Genomic DNA, 18,039 nt, shown 5'->3' with positions numbered 1-18,039 from the left:
AGTCCATGCTAAGAATGGGAAAGACAAGGGGATATCAGCCCATCGATACCTTCCATGAAGTTTTAAGACTAGAATTGGAACCATATAAGCCTGTTTCCAAAACTCCTATTAGGAAACTTGTTTACAAAGTCCTTACAGGTTTGGGTGTTTTCTTTTTCTTCACTAGAACAGAAGAAAACTCACTCAGTTCCTTTCCCTTTTTATCTTTTTGTCTATTCCCTGTTAAAGGGCTGTAAATAGCAGTATGAGTAATTACAGAAACAGGATCTCTGCAGAGGGCAATACATTCAGTCACCACAGGAGTGTGCTAGCAGACTAAGAGGACAGGGGAGATTTGACCTTGGGACAGTTAGTAGGGTTACGTCTTTCAGTCACCCCTTTTCCATACAAGTGGAAGAGTTTTGAAAAGATGTGGGACATCCAGATTTTCAAAAACTGCAAATATGTATGTGTAGCGTTATAAAAGAGTGCACTTTGAAGTGACTACAGTATTATTCCAGTGTATCAGTCTGTTTCCATGCGCAAGGTTAAAAAAACAAAAAAAAACCAAAAACAAACAAAAAAAAAACCACCACACCACCACACACACAAAAAACCCCCACAGCACTTGCAGTGGTTCAAAACAGGTTCTTCCAGTAAGGAAGGAGTTCAGTGGCAGCAGCAATGTCTCTCATAAAATTGTAGAGTTCTGTGCTGTTAATGCGGTTTTCAAATCCTTTATTTTCCACAGAAAATCTTTCATTTATTATATAACTTTTAGAAGATCCAGATCTTTGCTTTGTATTTCAGAACAACATCTGGACATAGGATGCTATTTCCTGACATAAAATTCATCTGTGGGCTAAAGTCAGGGCATCCTTCTGCAACTTAGGAGAATATCACCCAACAACTTTAAGTGGGAATTTACCCCAAAAGTATGCATATTAGAGACAAATCAGACTACCAAAAATGTCAGCTGTGATTCTTCACATAAATAGTTCTCTGTGTGTTGCCTACAGAAAGAAAATTAAGTCCATCATTGCTATGACATGGTTCTGCACAATTTTCCAGAAAAGATTTTTCTGGAATCTAACCAGTTTTCATTACCTAAGCTGAGAAACAAACAAAAAGCTTAATGACCTAGACCCATCTTAAGAGTTCAGGATGAAAATTCTTTGCTTAGAAAGAAAAACGAACAAGTTGCATGGTTAATGCTTTGTGTTTGAAGATTTGGCATAGACCAGCGTGGTGGAATCCCAGGGAGAAGCGTTCTCTGCCAGTTAAATTCCACAGAAAGTGCATCTGCTCCTTCTGCTAGGAAGACACATACTTTCTATCACAGCTATTTGCAAAAAGGAAAACAGCGCTGAAGGCAGTAAGCCAGGCTGCAACTCCCTTATCTCTCCCCTAGCCCCTGCCCAAGAACCTCGTCCAAAATAACATACCGTCCCATTATCTGCCCTTCTGTCCATATAAAAACTGTGCCGGCTTCTCTGAGTAGAAACCAATGAAAAGTCTGTTCCGTCTGTTTTGTCTGAGCTCTGCTTGGTCCACTCTTTCCTAGACACCTGTTAAAATAAAGTTATATATGTTGTTACACATACATGCATACACACACATATGTATATAAAATGCCCTTTTGAGGGGAAAACAAAAAAAAAAAACCCAAAATAAACCAGAGGAAGTTCAAAGCTGAAAACACAAAATGGAAAAACATTGTAGCCATCAATATCCAACTGGCTATGCATTAATGCATTAACATGTCACTGTGTTGAGGGAATCACTTACATTCCACCGAAGTCGGTATCACCAGTTAATTTCCACATAAAAACAAGGGCCATTCACCCAGTTAAAAAAAAAAAAAAATTGCTTCCTTCAGGAAAAAAACCCACCCAAGCAAAACCAAAAAGAACTCCAAAAAGATCACTGTTGACAACTTATAAAATAAACCCAAGCTACCTCTTTTCAAATAATAATAAAATTGCAGAGTTAACAATTTAGGATCCCAGGTTCATACCATTAATAAATTAAAACACACACGTTTTAAAGCTTTTTTCAAGCTCTCCATGGAAACACCAATAAATATTTATACACTTGAAACAAAAATCTAGCCACCTAGTACAATACAAATTCCTCAAGAAAATACAACCCAAAAGGAAATGAACTCTATTGAAAAGTATGTATCTGCTCACTTGCTGCAAAGTCACAGCTAACGCTGAAAAGCAGCATAGATAGATAATAAAAGCTTCTCTGCACTTTCAATTTTAGTTACAGGAAACACTTAGATACCATTTGGTAATACCTTTTTATCCTCATGGAAGAATGATTCCGACTGAGATGACATCTTGTGTTTCCACCCATTATCCGCACTTTCCAACGGGAAGCTTTGCCTGGATCGGTAGAGGTCTGTTCTTCCCCTTACTTCTTGCATAAGCGGTAGATTGTCTTTTCCTTGGCGGCTCTTTTCTGAATAGGATCGTCTTAAATCTGGGGGTGCACTTCCTAAACCAGATGTATAGCTCTTCCAATCAGTTTTACTTTTCACATTGGAAGAGTCATTCTCACACGTTGTCTTATTTACATTGTCTTTGTTCCTTGTTACAGAGCTCCACGCTGCATTTCTGCTCCAATCACCTTCTGGAGACACCTCCAAGAACTGCTCTTTTGTGACCAACTTCTTCTGCAAGAGGCCATCATCTGCCTTTATGGACAACTTGGAAGCAAAATTAACTTCCAACCTTTGGTCTGTACCAACTGCATTTATAGGCTGTACCTTATCAATTACAAATTTTGAACTTTGATTCCTGGAAGTTAAGTTCACGTCTTCATCCTCATCAACGATGAAAGTCTTCTTCACAGTGAACTCCACAGGTGAATTTACAAACTTATCTGAAAAAGAGCTGCTAGGATTTCCCCAGTAAGGAGGACTGAACTTTCTGTCTTTGGACTTCTGTTTATCAAATTCAGGGCTACATGATTCCAGTTCCTCTTTGCTCTTTTCATTTAGAATTAATTTCTCTGGCCTGTGGTACTCCTCTGCACAGTCACCTTGTTTGTTATTAACAGAATAGTGATCTGATCCCTTCCACTCTTTCCAGCTATAGGAAGAAGTTGTCCTATCTGAGACATTTCTTTTGTTCTTTGCTTTCTCTCTACTAAATGAACTGTGATCTTCAGAGAGCTTGTCTTGAACATTACTGGCCTTCACTGATTCTTCTTTATATTCTGCCATAAGCGCATCAATATCAAGAATTTGGGACCTGTAACCACCCTCAGCCTTCCTTCCAGACAAATCATAATTATTTTCACTCCTCTCCTGGGGGACTAGTTCACTGTCTTTATGTAACTGTGCAAAACGCAGGGGGGATTTGGGTTCATGGTAAGAGGAGACTTTTCTTCTGCTACTTTTGAGATCAGTTTGAGCTGTATTTTCCAGATCCTGTTTGAACAGGAGAGCATCAACATCTATAATTTTCTCTTTAGAACGATCCAGACCTCTTTCATGATAAGGCTGGTTATCTTTCCTAGGTACATGAAAATTACCAAATGCAATGTTTTTGGAAAAAATATCATCTTTGTCTTCTTTGACCCAATCCTTGTTAATATGCACTTCCCGTAAGTCTTCTCTACATTTTGTACTTGTCAAATTTTTATTTGGTTGCTGCAATAAAGGTTTGGACGTTCCCAGAAAAACAGGGTCCAGATTAATTGTTGCTCCCTCACTTGAGCCAGAAATTGTATTGGTTTCACTTGCACCAGGAGTACCAGCAAAGCTTTTCTCTTTTTTGCTACCAGGAATCTGATAAGTCACTGCAAAATAAGTTGCCTTTGGCTCAAAGGCAGAACTCTGATTTTTCAAGTAATCATCAGGACTGCCAAGAACATTTTGGTTTGCCTCATTCCCTTCCACCTCTTCTCCACTTTTTTTGCTTCTCTTTTTAACTGAACCTTCATCCATTTGCAGTGAATCTGTCTGACTCAGCCTTTTGATATTTTCAGGAGTGAGCCAGCCAACGTCTTCTGTCTTGATAGAATCCTGAGGCAAGGTCCTCCTTCTCCACCTTTCAGAAATCTTCAAGTCAGAAACACTACTTCGGGTTCTCCTGACTTTTTCTTCTGGATCTATTACTCTGATTTTTTCACTGTTTTCATGAGCTGTACTATCTAAGCTAAAGTCTTGTTCTTTGCAATTTAAGTCTAGACTTTTCCTTAAACCAAAGGCCCTAGATTCCTCTTTATTAATGGTTAGTACTTTTGTATCAGGATGGTGGCTACTGGAAGATTTACAAAATTGTCCACTTGAAAGCACTGAAGAAGACTGGGCCCCATGTTTATTTGTACTTGTTGAAATAACTTCACGATCAAAGTTGGTTCTGAATTCATAGCTGTCTGTCCCACCTGGTCTAAAACTCCTTTTCTCAGAAGCACATTTCATCATGCTAGACCCCTCTGTTTTATCCATGGAAGAAAGTTCACTCTTATCATTTTTAATTTCAGAATGTAGTTTGTTTACTTTTGCATTCATTCCCAAACATTTACTTTTGTTTGTAGAATAAGGTCTTTTCTCAGCTATTAATACTGGATCAGTTTCAGTTTTATCAGAGTCTTTTTTCTGTTCAGGTAAAGTGCATTCACTGGAGAAAAAATCGTTAGGTTCTCTCAGTGCAGACTTGCTTGTAAAAACCTTTGTGTCCCTAGCTTCTGAAATAATGTTATCATCTTTCAAGTAGACAGTTTTACTATTTGCCCTAGCCGACTGACCAGTGTGTAAAGCATCCTCATCGTTCTTACTCTCTTTCACAGATGATTTTCTAGTTCTGAGTGTCATGGCCTTTTTTTCAGGAGCCATTGTAATGGCTTCACTAAGAGCTCTTTCACCACATGTCTGAAAGACTTCGTATCTCGGCTCTATTCTTTGGTAAATTAGAGACTCTTCTACGTTTTTAGGAGTGGGTTTTTCACTTTTCTCAACCAAAGATTTTTCCAAAAGTATTCCCGGAGTCATTTTCTTGTCTTCACTTGAACAAGCTGGTTTTCCACTTTTTTCTACATCTGCTATATGTTTTGATGAATCAGATTGTTTGTGATACTCCTTCTTTACACTAGCGGTTTCCTCTACTTCTCCCATCCATGATCGTCTGCTGTGCCCCGAAGTCACCACGTCATGCTTTGCCTCAAGCTCATTATTCATTTTCAGTGCAAAATCAGTTCCAGGATGATCAGCAGCAACGTTATGCCTCTGAACATTATGGTCAAACATGGTGGCTCGGACAGTTTTAATGTAGGTCTTTTCCATAAGTGTGGTTGGTTTTAATTTTTTTTCCAAGTTGCTAGTGAATGAGACAGAATTTTCACTTTGCTGAGAAAAATGCTGACCATCCCCAAGGAAGCTTCCTTTCCTCTCTATCTGATCAGGTTTATTTGTTATTTTTAAAATCTGCCGGGATTTCCAAGGGTTCCCAGTGGCATGTGCTTCAGTGAAATCTGTGCCATATGCAAGCTTGATCTCCTTACTCTGGAACAAGAAAATCCAACAGTTAAGATGATAGTTTATTTAGAAGATGTGTAATAAAGTTTATTTTAAAACTTACTTGCACCTACTCTGTGCAACACAGCCTGCACAAGTTAAACACATCCATGTTTTCGGAACACAAAATCCACTGAGACCAAGGTAATCCAAGCAAATGTTTACCTCCAGCTCCTGAATCTTGACTATAACAGAATTATCTCATAGCTTGATTTTTACTTTTAATACAAAAAGGGAGAAACGTATGAAGTGTTGATATATGACATACACATGAGACCGAGTTCCTGAGCTCAGATTTCACAAAATATTTAATCTGCAGTGAATTTATACCCACATCATACTCCAGAGAGGCAACGCATGCAAAAATAGTACAAAACTTTAGAAGGTTCATAACCCTAGCTACCCCAGAAACATTTATGAACATCTATGTTGCAAGCCCTACAGAAATTCAAGTTCAAGAGCAAAGCGTAAAACAGCACCACAGGGATGCAGGCACCTTCAGAGGAAGTCTCAGCTCCTGGGAGACACCAAATATACTGTATGTTATCAAAACCGTCTTTTCAAATATAGCTGTTCGCTAACTAAATAGTTACATGGTCAGTATCTGCAAGGAACGTGATGATCACAGCTGGAGCTGCTCAGCTAAGAACATTAAGGCTAAGCTGAAGCAAAAAGAGAAAGTGGGAATTAATATTTATTGCCAATTCTTTACTGTTATCTATTTGCAGGAAATACAACTAGCATCCTGAAAGCTGTTATTTTTCATAACATTCTTTGAAAAAGCACAGCATGCAAACAATGAACAGAACCAAAGAATACTCCCTGGTCCTACAAGAGTTCAACCTTTTTTTCAAGTTTTAAAATTTATAACTTGGAATTGACTTAAGAATCTCTTTTAAAAAAGCTGAATAATGTCAGAAAATTAACACTAAAGACATTTATAAATATTTTTAAATCTGATCTATATTCTTGTAGGAATTCAAAGGAATTTTTTTAATCCTACTTTATTGTCAGATTCTGAAAACAGCACTTCCATTAACGAAAGATTTTCTTTTTAAAACAAATTGATCTTCTTTAAAATGATATTAAACTACAGAAACTTTGTATCTAGCTGCTAGTTTCCTTACCATACATTCCTATCTTAAACCTAGACGGGGAAAAAAAGCACAGCCATGAGAACTCACAAGAAATACCCTTAAAACTGCCTTAAATTTCCAATGCTAAGAAGTGTCAGCAGAGGAGTTGTGTTTTGCAAAGTGTTGCTTAGAAACAAAGACAGCCTAACAGCTTTTACAGCAAATCAGAACTTTCTGTATAATACTTGTCAAAACTTCTAAATTAAATGTTATTTAGGAGGTTGACACGAAATATACAGCACGTATTTAATAAGGAGTTGTGACTTAGATGTAGAAATGAACTACACTAATGCTATGCTGAGAAAATAAAGGATAATCACTGCACAAAACCACAACAGCCATATTCGATTCACTCTGGATCTTCATGGATTAAAAGTCCCTTTCAAATAGTATATAAAATACTTTTCACTCTATACCACTGCATGCATTTAACAGCATGCATATTTAACTTTTAAAAACTCAACAGACATGAGACTCCCATACTTTAGCAGCGTGTCCTAAAGATAGACTTACACAAGTAAACCTATTAGGATTATGTTATTTTTAATACTCTCAATACCCATTTTAAAGTCATTGATTGATAAAGACACACTGGACACAGGACAGTGCTCTCTGCCTTCTAAATGCAAACCTAGCTGGAGACCACATCAGCTGATGCCATTTTCTTACTTTTTGATTTTCTTGCATTTCACCGATAGAGTCGTTTCTAGTTTCAGCAGGTTTCTCAGGCTTTGCTTCACTGCTTGATGTCGGACTTGAAAACCTAAGACAAAAGACTTGTGTTACTTCTTTTAGTCCAGTTAGTTAGTTAGTTAGCAGGCACACTTCCTACCAAAGCAGACTGCTAGAAATTATCCAATAAATTCTATTTCTTAAAGGAGAAACATCACTATTTCATAGTAAGTAACTGTATTTGGTGGGTTAATTGTATCTAGACCAAAGGATTGTTGTTTCCTCAAAAACAGTTAGTTATGCAGCTTATTGTATAGTATAAGATTTAGAGATACATAATGAGGCATAGTGAAAGAGATACTAATACTCTCATGCCTCAGTTAAATTTCTTGTCTTTATTTTGATCACAATGTTAAAAGACCAAGGTTTGCTGAAAAATTCTGTTATTCCACTGTTCATAAAGCAGGTCCTGTTAGCCAAACATCTGCTGCATTCGTTACGCGAAGCACGCTTCCTTTACACTACCAAAAAACCATCATCCCTCTTTCCTTATCCCTTTGTCATCACGTACAGAACATGAACTATCCAGACTGGTACCAGGCCCTGCAGCATGGCCCCAGATACTACTGCAAAGTGCACAAAGCGCTCTCTCATTCACGTCACAAACAAATTTTTATGATTTTGAATAATCAATTACCCAACATTATACTGCGAGAATACCTTTTATCTTGGACTACATCTCTTTTCACTGGACAACTTCTTTTTTTTGTTTTGGTATGTAAAAATTAGCAGATCTCCTATTACTCTAACAACACTGCTCATTGCCACAGCTTAGGCAGAACAGACCTCATAGATCTTTAGGCTTTAAAATGACAGCAAAGTAAGATTCCTGTCTGGCTGAAAGCCTGATACTCTATACCGCTGTCAAAGACAGGGTAACCATTCTTTTGCCTTCTCACAAATATGCAAGCTTGCAGTCTACAATGCTCACCCCAAGATTTCAAAATGCATGAAATTTTAATAATAGATATACAGTTACAGTAGCATGCAAAGGCCACAATATTGACTGCTTTCTTTTTTTTTTTTTTTTTGCAGCTGTTCTCAGGGTATATTTCATTAATTTTTTTTTTTTTTTGGGGTAGGAAAAGGTAGGAAAGGGGCTCAAGAATAATAGTATAAAGAATAACTACATTTAGTGGAACCAAAATGATCAGTTATTTTACTGTACTGAGGGAGCAAGTTTTACTGAATGAGATGAAGTTAAGAGGATTAAATAAAATTTCTCTGCAACCTACATCTTTGTTAAGTCCGCAGAAAGTGGTCGTGATTGAAGTGACCTGCGCAGATTTCCTGGCTTAACATCAGTGTTTTCTGTTGTCAGTTCTTTGATTCTCTGTTGGATGTTCACACATCTGTTTTCCCTCTCAGCAGTTGACTGGAGAAGCTCTGTATCCATTGAGGTACTGGGATTTTCTGAAGTAAACAAACTAATGTGTTTTTTAACACTACCTCTTACGATATTATTCTCTTTTTCTGAGGAAGGTGCAGGGCTTTCACAGCCTAGAAACATATATGTTTCCTTTTGATCCGGTCTTTTCCCACCCTTATTAGTTCTGCTTTCACTAGTGGTTTCATGGCTTCTTTCAGAACTGTGGAAGTTCGTCATTATTTCTGGTTTTGTCTCCATTTGTTCACTTTTAGGTGTAAGCTTTGTTTCCCATATATATTTTCCATTATTTAGGATGCCAGTGTCCTGACTACTGCCCTTCAAATTTGTTTTAGAAGAACTGCCTTTATTAAATTCAGTTTCTTCAGTTTTTGGCCCCATTTCAGACTGATCGCGACAGCCCAAGTCAGTAAAAGAAATTATCGATACATTCTCCTTGCTTTCATGAGATGAACAAGTCGTCTTGCAAGAAGAAAGATCTTTATGTTCAAACTTAGCTGTCAGGTCCATGGACAAAGGCCTTGGTTTTCTAACCCAGGATTTCTCTGTAGGAGATTTTTCCTCAGAAGCTTCCACAGTGCGATGCTTTTGATCTCGTAATGATTCCAGAAAAACAGCAGATACTGGTCTATGCTTTGGCCTTAGCTGCACATCAGCAGAGAAATCAACTTTACTGTTAATATTATTTGCATTGTCATTGTTTTTCTCCCCTGGATGAACTTCATAAGCATCTTTTTTTTCACCAGTTTTGAGGGAGTTCCAAGAGACTGGTCTAAGACTGGAGGAAAGTGATATCTGCCTATGAAGAGACCCTTCGGGATTCCTGGATGTTTCAGATGGCCGAGATGGTTTCTCCAGCTTTGTATTGCACTGAAGCTCTTTTGTTTGCATAGCACTAAATACTCGGCAGTCATCAGCAGCCCTTTTTTCTTGGGCCGGGCTTACCTTTGATTGCTCTGTGCCTGCTGTCTCAAAAAGAATGACAGTATTCGCACTGGGACCAGTGTAGAAAGTCAGGTTTGTGACTACTTCACTGCCAGCCTTATTTTCATTTTCAATTACTTTCTGATCGACTAATGGAGGAACACTTCCACTTAATGCCTTAACAGATGATGTTTCTTCAGTGGTCTTTCTAATAAGACTACTTGATCTGAAAGCCGGAATAGGTGGTTTCACATTTGCAAAAGTATCTGAAGATTTCTCTTTAGAAAAAGGCTTCGGGAAAAGTCTTGGTCTTGATCCTAGCGACGGCATTGTTGCAGGTCTCAAAGTACTCCCAAACTTCTTGTTCTCTTCAAGAGTTAGTGATGCTGAAGCCTCCTTTGTCTTGTTACTTGCATCTGAAAGCACACTTACATACACACGCTGTGATTTATCCTCATTTCTGATTTCATTTAAGTCAGGTACTGTCGTCAAAGACGCCAAAGTAGAATTTATTTCTACTCTTGTTGCCATAGTTGTAATTACACATTCAACAGAACTGAAAAAATCCAACAAGAAAAAAGAATCTGCAAAAAAAGAACGAAAATGCAAGTATTGATGCAGAGTCAGCATGAACATCAAATACCATCAATTCTAATTTAAATTCATAAGGTAGCTAAACTCAGATTAAGGTGCCTTTCAGATATGCTGTTTGCAGAGTGTATCACATCATGAAAGACATACTGTTCCTCCTCCTTTAAAAAAACAGCAAGGAACAGCACTATTCATTGATCAGGCCTAACAACCAAAGAATACATCACAAAACCTACAAGAGCATCTGCACAGCACTAAGTTCCCACTAGTCGAGTAAGTTTCAAGGGTTGAGATACTTAAAGATAAATTAATTTCTTTTTTGAAGCATACATCCATCCATCCAACTCCTTTATACAATATAAATAGCTGGCCAGATGCATTGAGTATATACTTCCAAACTAACAAAAATAGCAAGATTGGTGTGACTGAAAGTGTTGTTATCCATTAGCTAAGGCCTACAATTAAACAATGGAAATAAATGCGTATTCTGCAAACCTCCAAAAGCTTTGCTACCACTTACTATAATTTGCATTTTCTGCTGCAACAAATCCATACGACCCGATTCACTTCTCATAGTGAAAACAAGATCTCTGTCGCCAAGATCACATTAAGAACAGGGGAAAGCGATCACTTCAGCAACACTGATCAGACCTCTCCTGCAAATAAACAAAGAGCGTTCAGATTCAAGTACGGCACATACCCAGATCTACACAGGTAATACCACAGTAGACAAAAATCCTGAGCATTTTAAGGAAAAAAAGCTGGCTCCCATTTTGAAGTATAAAGCCACCTGATTTAACTGTATAAAGCAAAAGAATGTTTATTTTTCAGTTATTAAAGAATCAACAGGAAATTATCACTTAAAGCCTGAAAGGTGTAACTGAAAGGTGAAGGGTAAATAACTTGGTCCGCACAACAGACAGACCAAATTTGAACATAGTTAAAACCACACTTCAATGAGTACTGTTTGCAAATTCAAGTGCTGTCAATCACTGGTTAAACACAGAGGTCTGTATTATTGTAATCTCAATTACTGTAATTTATTTTCTATTGTAAATCTCCTTTCTGTGACAACATTATGTGAAGTGCTACCTGAGAAGCTGACCTTCAAATGGCTGATTTGCAATCAAAGTATGACTTTTACCATGACAAAGCAGTTTTTCCAATATCTCACCAATAAAGGCAGGAGATTAGCTTTGGCTTTAATTAGTCTTACTGCAGAGATGAGGGAAAACCAGCAGTAATCAGAATTTCAGCAACAAGAAGTAACCTGATTTTTTCCCTAATAAAAAGTGTATTTAAACTTTGTAGCAGATGCAGGTGGCTATGTAAGGTTAGGTGCATTTTTTTTTTTTTTTCCTTTAAAAGCTGTCATACCCTTAATTTTTAGAAATTCGTACTGTATTTCACAGTCTTTCACTCAGGGGCTCAATTTTGTGTTTGCCAGCCTCTTGTCTACTTTTGGGCAGCATTTGAAGGGGCAGTCTTTGGACTCCTCTCGCCTGATCTATTTTGGTGTGTATTTATTTATCCTACAAATATGCCTATTTGTAGATTCTGTGGAATATGGAACCCCCTGCATGTGAATATTAAAAAAATCAGAATATTGCCTTCCTGAGTCTGCAATCCGGAAAAATGGTTATTTCACCTTCAGCTTCCCTTGAACAGACTAACACTACACTGGCACCATAAATTGCAGAGATTTATTTTTGTCCCTTGCGTTTATGCCTTCCTCTCTCAGGCAGGCTAACGAACTCTGTTCACCTTGCCCGTTCCCGTTCATCTTTCAATCCACTTGAAATTCTGTCTCAACTACTTACACGCTATGCTAGTCCCCTTCGAGTCCACGACCTCTCCTTTCCAAAATAGTCACTAACCCAATCAGCTTATCAGAATCAATCTGTCCCTTCCACAATCTCACAGATCTTAACGAAATCTTCCTCCCTCTCCCACTCCTTATTCTAAGAAACACCACCAAATCCGATTAAAATGCTCTCACATTCCAAGGATGCAAAGGTTTTGTGAAGAGCAGTTATACTCTAGAATAGTAACACTCGCTGAAAAAAGGGCGATGCTAACAGGAAATACTGCAAAGCAAAAATTTAAGCTCTAAAAACAGCATCTGCCTTGCAGTACCTGAGAACAGGTTTGCTCATATCATTCCGTAGCTCTTTTTCTTCGGAAAAGAAGAAGGGGGCACCGAGCTTCTTAAATGGAATAAAACTTGATCCTCAACGGAACGCAAGGCAGTGAGCATACAATGCGGGACATAATCCTTGCTCACAGTGTACAACTCATTTCTCCAGCCAACATTCCTAAACCGCAATTCACCCATTCTGATGATATTTGTTCCTTAGTTTTATTACACTGCACTTCAGCTTCACAGGATTCCATTTTTTCTACATGATCTAGCGAAGTCAGTTTTCAGGTTTTAAATTCTTATTGCGTAGATACCCTACAACAGATATGTGGCCCAAAACAGACAAGTGCTCAAAACAGGAGAACAAAATATTTGGGGGAAAAAAATATCACCCGATTTTGGCAATTATAAAACTCCTGGAACTTCAAAAAGCCGTACATTTGATAAAGAGGAATCATGTTACCAGTGCCACATATAACATACACTAGACATTGTGTCTCAGTTTTGAAATACACACTGGTTTTGATAAACATGCTTCTCTAATAAAATACTATCTAGTCAAGTTGGCAAGATACAAAATTTTGTGCCATTTAAAAAAAATCAACTGTAAACTAAATTGCATGATAATTTTGGATGCTGTTAATATTTAGCGTTACTACCGTAATTGTACTATTAAAATTGTAAATCCCTCATCATCAGCTACAATATGTTATTCCCTTCCCCTGACCCGCCTCTGCTCAGCGACAGTCGGCCAAGTTGCACGTGCCGCCGTGGCCGCCGAGCCGGCTGCGCTGTCCACGCTGCCGCTCTGTCCTCTACGTGTCCCCACTCCGGTCAGCAAAGCGCCCAAACCACGTTGTCACCTTTTCTGGGAACTGTTTCTCTTCGTGCTCCCTAAGCTTCAGTCATGCTCCCCTCGGCTGGGTTGCATTCTGCGTGCGCAAATGGAAGTATAAATGGCACTGAAATACCTTTTGAAATTCTTCCTGCTTTTAATGAAAAGAATAGCGTGTGAAGGCCTGGCTCTTCCCCTGCTGCTGCTTTTCCTCAGCTTCAAAACACATGCAACTGTGATTTTTCCTGGGCCAAGCTGAATCACTACAGGGCGTTACAGAGATGCACACGCAAACATCGCTCCAGGCTTAAAACGAGTCTTAAATTCTTAATGTCTTGAGGTGTTGTTTGGATTTTTAATTAAACCATCTCTCTTTACAAAGATTATTAACATTGCTTATTAGAAATCAAAATGGATTACTCACTTCACTGTTATTTTTGCAAAAATCATATGGGAAGGGCTTTACCCAAAACACATCCTTGATATTTAGCATTTGCCTGCCCTGCCTTGCCCACCAGCGGCACACAGAACTATTATTTACATCAGTGGTAATTCCTTTAAGCCTATTAGGACAACAGGAGCAGCAGCCTACAGATAATTTTTCCACCATGAATCACGTGATTATTGCCAACTTCCTTGCCCATAAATAAGAATGTTTTAAATGAGACAAAGCAAAATAATCTATAATCTGTCCCCGAACCTCACAGCAGATAAACAAGTCCATCTGTCTTTTCTAAGGATGGAAAGCATAAAAATTGTGCAGAGAAAAATCTCTCTGCTATTAAAAAAAAAAAAAAAAACACAAAACAAAACCAAAACACCAGTTTATAAAATTGAAAACAACCAGAAAGCATGGCTCCAATAGTGAATATTCCTGTCTGTTTATACTAAGAATACTCTAGTAGAAAGCTACCAAATAAACACAAGGTTTTCCTTCTTTAGACACAACTTTACCAGCAAACCTACTACCAGTATAAAAAAAAAAATCACTCCCTTAGCGTGTAAATACAGGAAGAGATTTGTATAACTACATATATTAGCAGCTTCTGAAAACACAGCTTTGCCAATGACTATGCATTCATCTGTCCTGCAGGTTTTCTCTAGTATAGCGAGCCACAGCAGCCACTGAAAACAAATGCAGCAACCATACATGCCACACAGACACAAAACAACACAAGATTTATTTCATGCCTTCTACAAAAGGCTTCCCCACTGTCTTAAATGTTTCAGTCTTTAAAAACCTGTTTTTTTTCTTTTTCTTCCTCTCCTCGCTGACCATATATTGGCATCAGTCTACAGCAATGCATGTGAGTTATCCCAAGCAATCATGCTTCTGCTGCTTCCCACAACACTTGGAGAGCTGCTGATAGGATCTGCTCTGCTAATTCTTATTTAATCCAATCACTCACTGTGCATGTATGGAAAAAAAGAATAACTTAACCTTGTGGGTGAATACTGTCAAGAACATAAGACTTACTATAGCACAGTCAAAATAACATGAAGAGGAAAAAAAAAACCCTCTTCTGAAACTTTTATAACCAAGTAGATCATGCAACTAATGCAGTAAAAAAAAAGGCTTTTTCTATTCTTGGATTTAAGCCTGATTCACATTATTAGTACTGTCATTCATTGAAATGAGATCCATCAGTTGTATTTAAGAAGACATACAGGGTCTCTCAACGAGAAAGATTAACAAAAGTACTGTCATACTGACTCTAATTTTTAAAAATATTCCTGGACAAATTTATTCACAAAGTAAGAACAAGCAATAAAATGCATTTAAATTATCTTTTCCCAGATTCACAGTAAGAAGTTCAGTAGAGCAAGGTGCTTGTTCTGCTCCTCACTAATCAAAATTAACAGGTTGAGAACTAAAAATACATATTCCAAATCCCACAAGATAGATATCTTGTGACCCGCAAAGCCCCATAGATCTTTAATACTAATGTTCCAAAGCATTGCAAAATTTAAAATATTCTTTCTCCATTCCCGATGTGCAAGCCTAATTGAAGCCACTAGGTTTTGGGTTTTTTTTTTTAAACAAGGACAAAGGACTGTTCTTTTGGATATTATAGTCCAGTCCCATCACAAGGATGAAATATTCCACTGACATTTTCTCCCACTGCACAGAAAGATTAGTGTTTCGTTAAATAAAGTGCCCATCCTATAAATAGCAGCATTTACAAGCACTTGTAAATCTCTAATTGCTATTGCCAGTCCAATTGCATAACTATCATCACTTGTTAGAGCTTCGCTGGGATCCAGACGTGCACTAAAGAACAGAAATATTTTCAACTGTCCTTTTGATTGTGCTGGCATCTCAGCACTAGAGTGAAAACTTTAGAGCTTATATTTTAATACCCATTATTTTAATAATTTAAGTATTCTAACCCATGTTACAAGGCAAGATAGTTAAAAGGGTAACAAATAATGAAGCGCTACAAGCAAGTAGCTTCAGTAATTCAAACTGGCCCCACACAGGCAGTAACATTTATAGCAAACCAAAAATTGGATGTTAAATGCGCTGGCATGTCCATGTAACAGACAACATAAATCTAAGACAACATTCTTGATGTAGCAGGACAATCAATTGGTTGAGACAATCATTAAGGAAAACACATTAATATCTGTTAAAATAGGATTCAACAGCAAAACACAACTGTCCGTAACCTAGATGGAACCGCACTGTGACCGCTGTGGGGCAGAGGGAGTCATCCTCCAAATTTCCTTGAATTTGTGAGACAAAGATCGGTCTGGAGGGAATGACTTGTGAAAAAAAATTATATGTAATTCTCTGCTTCCGCAGCTGTCAGCATAACAACATTTGCATGTCATGTATAAAAAGTAACCAAACAGGATTAATCTACAAAAATCACAGTCATCCCTAGCAAGCAGTAACGTCCCCAGCCCTTGTCCGTCCGGCAGCGTGTCTGCACTCTGTTCAGAAAGAAAAGGTTATTTCTAGAAAACAGTTTCAGAATTTCACCCTTTAAAAATGCCCGGTTTGGTTCTGGATTATCAGCCTGCTTGTTCTGGTGCTCTTCCCCCCCACGCAGCGCCAGTGGACAGAGCACCCGCCGCCCCTCCTGTCCCACACAACGCTCTGCTCCTCTCTAGGGCTGAATGGTTTTAAAGGAAGAATCTGGGATTCTTCCCGGCAAAGAGAGATTCCCCCAAACATCAACCTCAACCATACTTCCCCTATGTGGCCATCACATTTGTTATCAATCTTCATCCATTTTCAGGATTTTCCACTTTGAAAAGATCTCAAAAAAATCCTGCACTGTGAGTTTTGGGGGTGATTACCACTGTCTTACAGACAATTAAGGGTAACTACTTCTCTGTCAAGATAAACCTTGTTCAAACCAGACTCTTGGCTAGGGTTTCTCCTCTTTGTACGTCATCGCGAGTGTGTTCTCCTCAAGAGAGAGGTCCACCAAGAGCACACAGGCTGAAAGAGCACCTTCGGCATTTCCTCTGACCTGTCCAACTACCTCATTACATCTCATTCTTCTATAATTTCATTCTCCACAACCCTCTCATTGACAAGTTTCAGAGTAAACTCTTTTTCCCTTCCAAGTTTCACAGAGGGTCTAATTTGTTTTGAAAGTCTCATGAGACCTAGCTAGAACAAACCCTAACCAAAGGAAAAACGCTTTGAAATGCTGGTGAATCATCATTTTTTGTGCATCCTCACCCTCCTGAGTGAGTCATCTTTTATTTCCAGCTTGCATTCTGCATGAGGGATTCCACCTGGCTCATTAGTGGGTGGGTATTTTCAGAAAGTCCAATTCTTTTGGTCGTTGAAATAGAGAACAAAAGCAAAATCTTGATTTCTGGCAACGGAGGATGACATTCAGCAGGAACAACACGAATTACTGAATAAGGCTGAAGTCAAGCTAAGAGCGTGTTTGTGCGGAAGGCCAGTATTCCCAGCAGGCCTCAGAAAGCGCTGGGTTGTTTGTTTATGTCATCAAACATTTGCTTTTGTGGTCAGCTTCAACTCCTGTTAATATTCTTTTAGGTTTCATCCTCATAAATGTGTTTCACCCACAAATAAGGCCTGCAAATAACCTCCCCCCATTATATGCAGTTTAGCATGAAAAAAAAGACATTCCAGAAACAATTGCGTTGCATGCCAGGTGAAGCATTAATGATCAGGTTTAGCTACAAGCAAGAAAAATTGACTACGGAACCAAAAAAAGAAAAAGAAGTCAAACCAAGGCTCTTAGAGGAAGCTGGTCAGTTGTTTCAGGCAGAACTCTGTTCTATATGCAGTTCCCAAAGGTCAGCAGGGTTACATCCCGAACAACAGAGGGTGGAGACGTTAATTTGCAACCTGGCAAATTTCTCCTCAAACCTTCTCAGAATCATTACAAAACTTCCTCCTGGTTAATTTGTAGGAGCAACACGGTCTTCTTGTTGCAGGAGGCTTAACTTGATTTTTAACTGTATTTAAAATATATTTTTATTCTAATAAGGGGTTTTTTTGCACAGATTCTAAAGGAACAGGGTTAAATCCCTGGCTATGTCTTTTTCATACTTTTATGCTGTACATCATGAATACGATGAAATTAATCACATACTAATTTATTTATACCTCCTTTGAGTGTATGGTCTCCGTGACCTTGCTTTAGAAGAGGTGAAATTCAGTTCATTATTGTTTCAGAAATACATCAAGTAGCTACTGATCCCTCTGACCTCGAGCAGGCAGCACTTTCAACCACCCCTTTCTAGCTGAAGCCCACAGAGGCGAGGCAGGGCTGCGTTTTCTCTAGAGGCTCCAGC

General features: G+C 38.4%; 1 protein-coding gene across 1 annotated transcript in view; it reads right to left on the bottom strand.

The window, feature by feature from the left end:
* KIAA1671 overlaps positions 1-10,216 on the bottom strand; it is a gene marked incomplete at its 5' end in the record, with an annotated part of 62,605 nt that extends 52,389 nt beyond the window's left edge. Inside the window, 4 exons of the mRNA XM_082325488.1 lie at positions 1,425-1,547; positions 2,282-5,494; positions 7,312-7,405; positions 8,610-10,216. Coding sequence (XP_082181614.1) covers positions 1,425-1,547; positions 2,282-5,494; positions 7,312-7,405; positions 8,610-10,216 — 5,037 coding nt within the window. The remainder of the gene's footprint in view (positions 1-1,424; positions 1,548-2,281; positions 5,495-7,311; positions 7,406-8,609) is intronic.
* Positions 10,217-18,039: the final 7,823 nt, after the last annotated feature.

Source organism: Platalea leucorodia, assembly GCF_965183815.1.
Source record: "Platalea leucorodia genome assembly, chromosome: 12".
In the NCBI taxonomy this organism is placed as follows: Eukaryota; Metazoa; Chordata; class Aves; order Pelecaniformes; family Threskiornithidae; genus Platalea; species Platalea leucorodia.
This window is presented reverse-complemented; position numbering and strand designations above follow the sequence as displayed.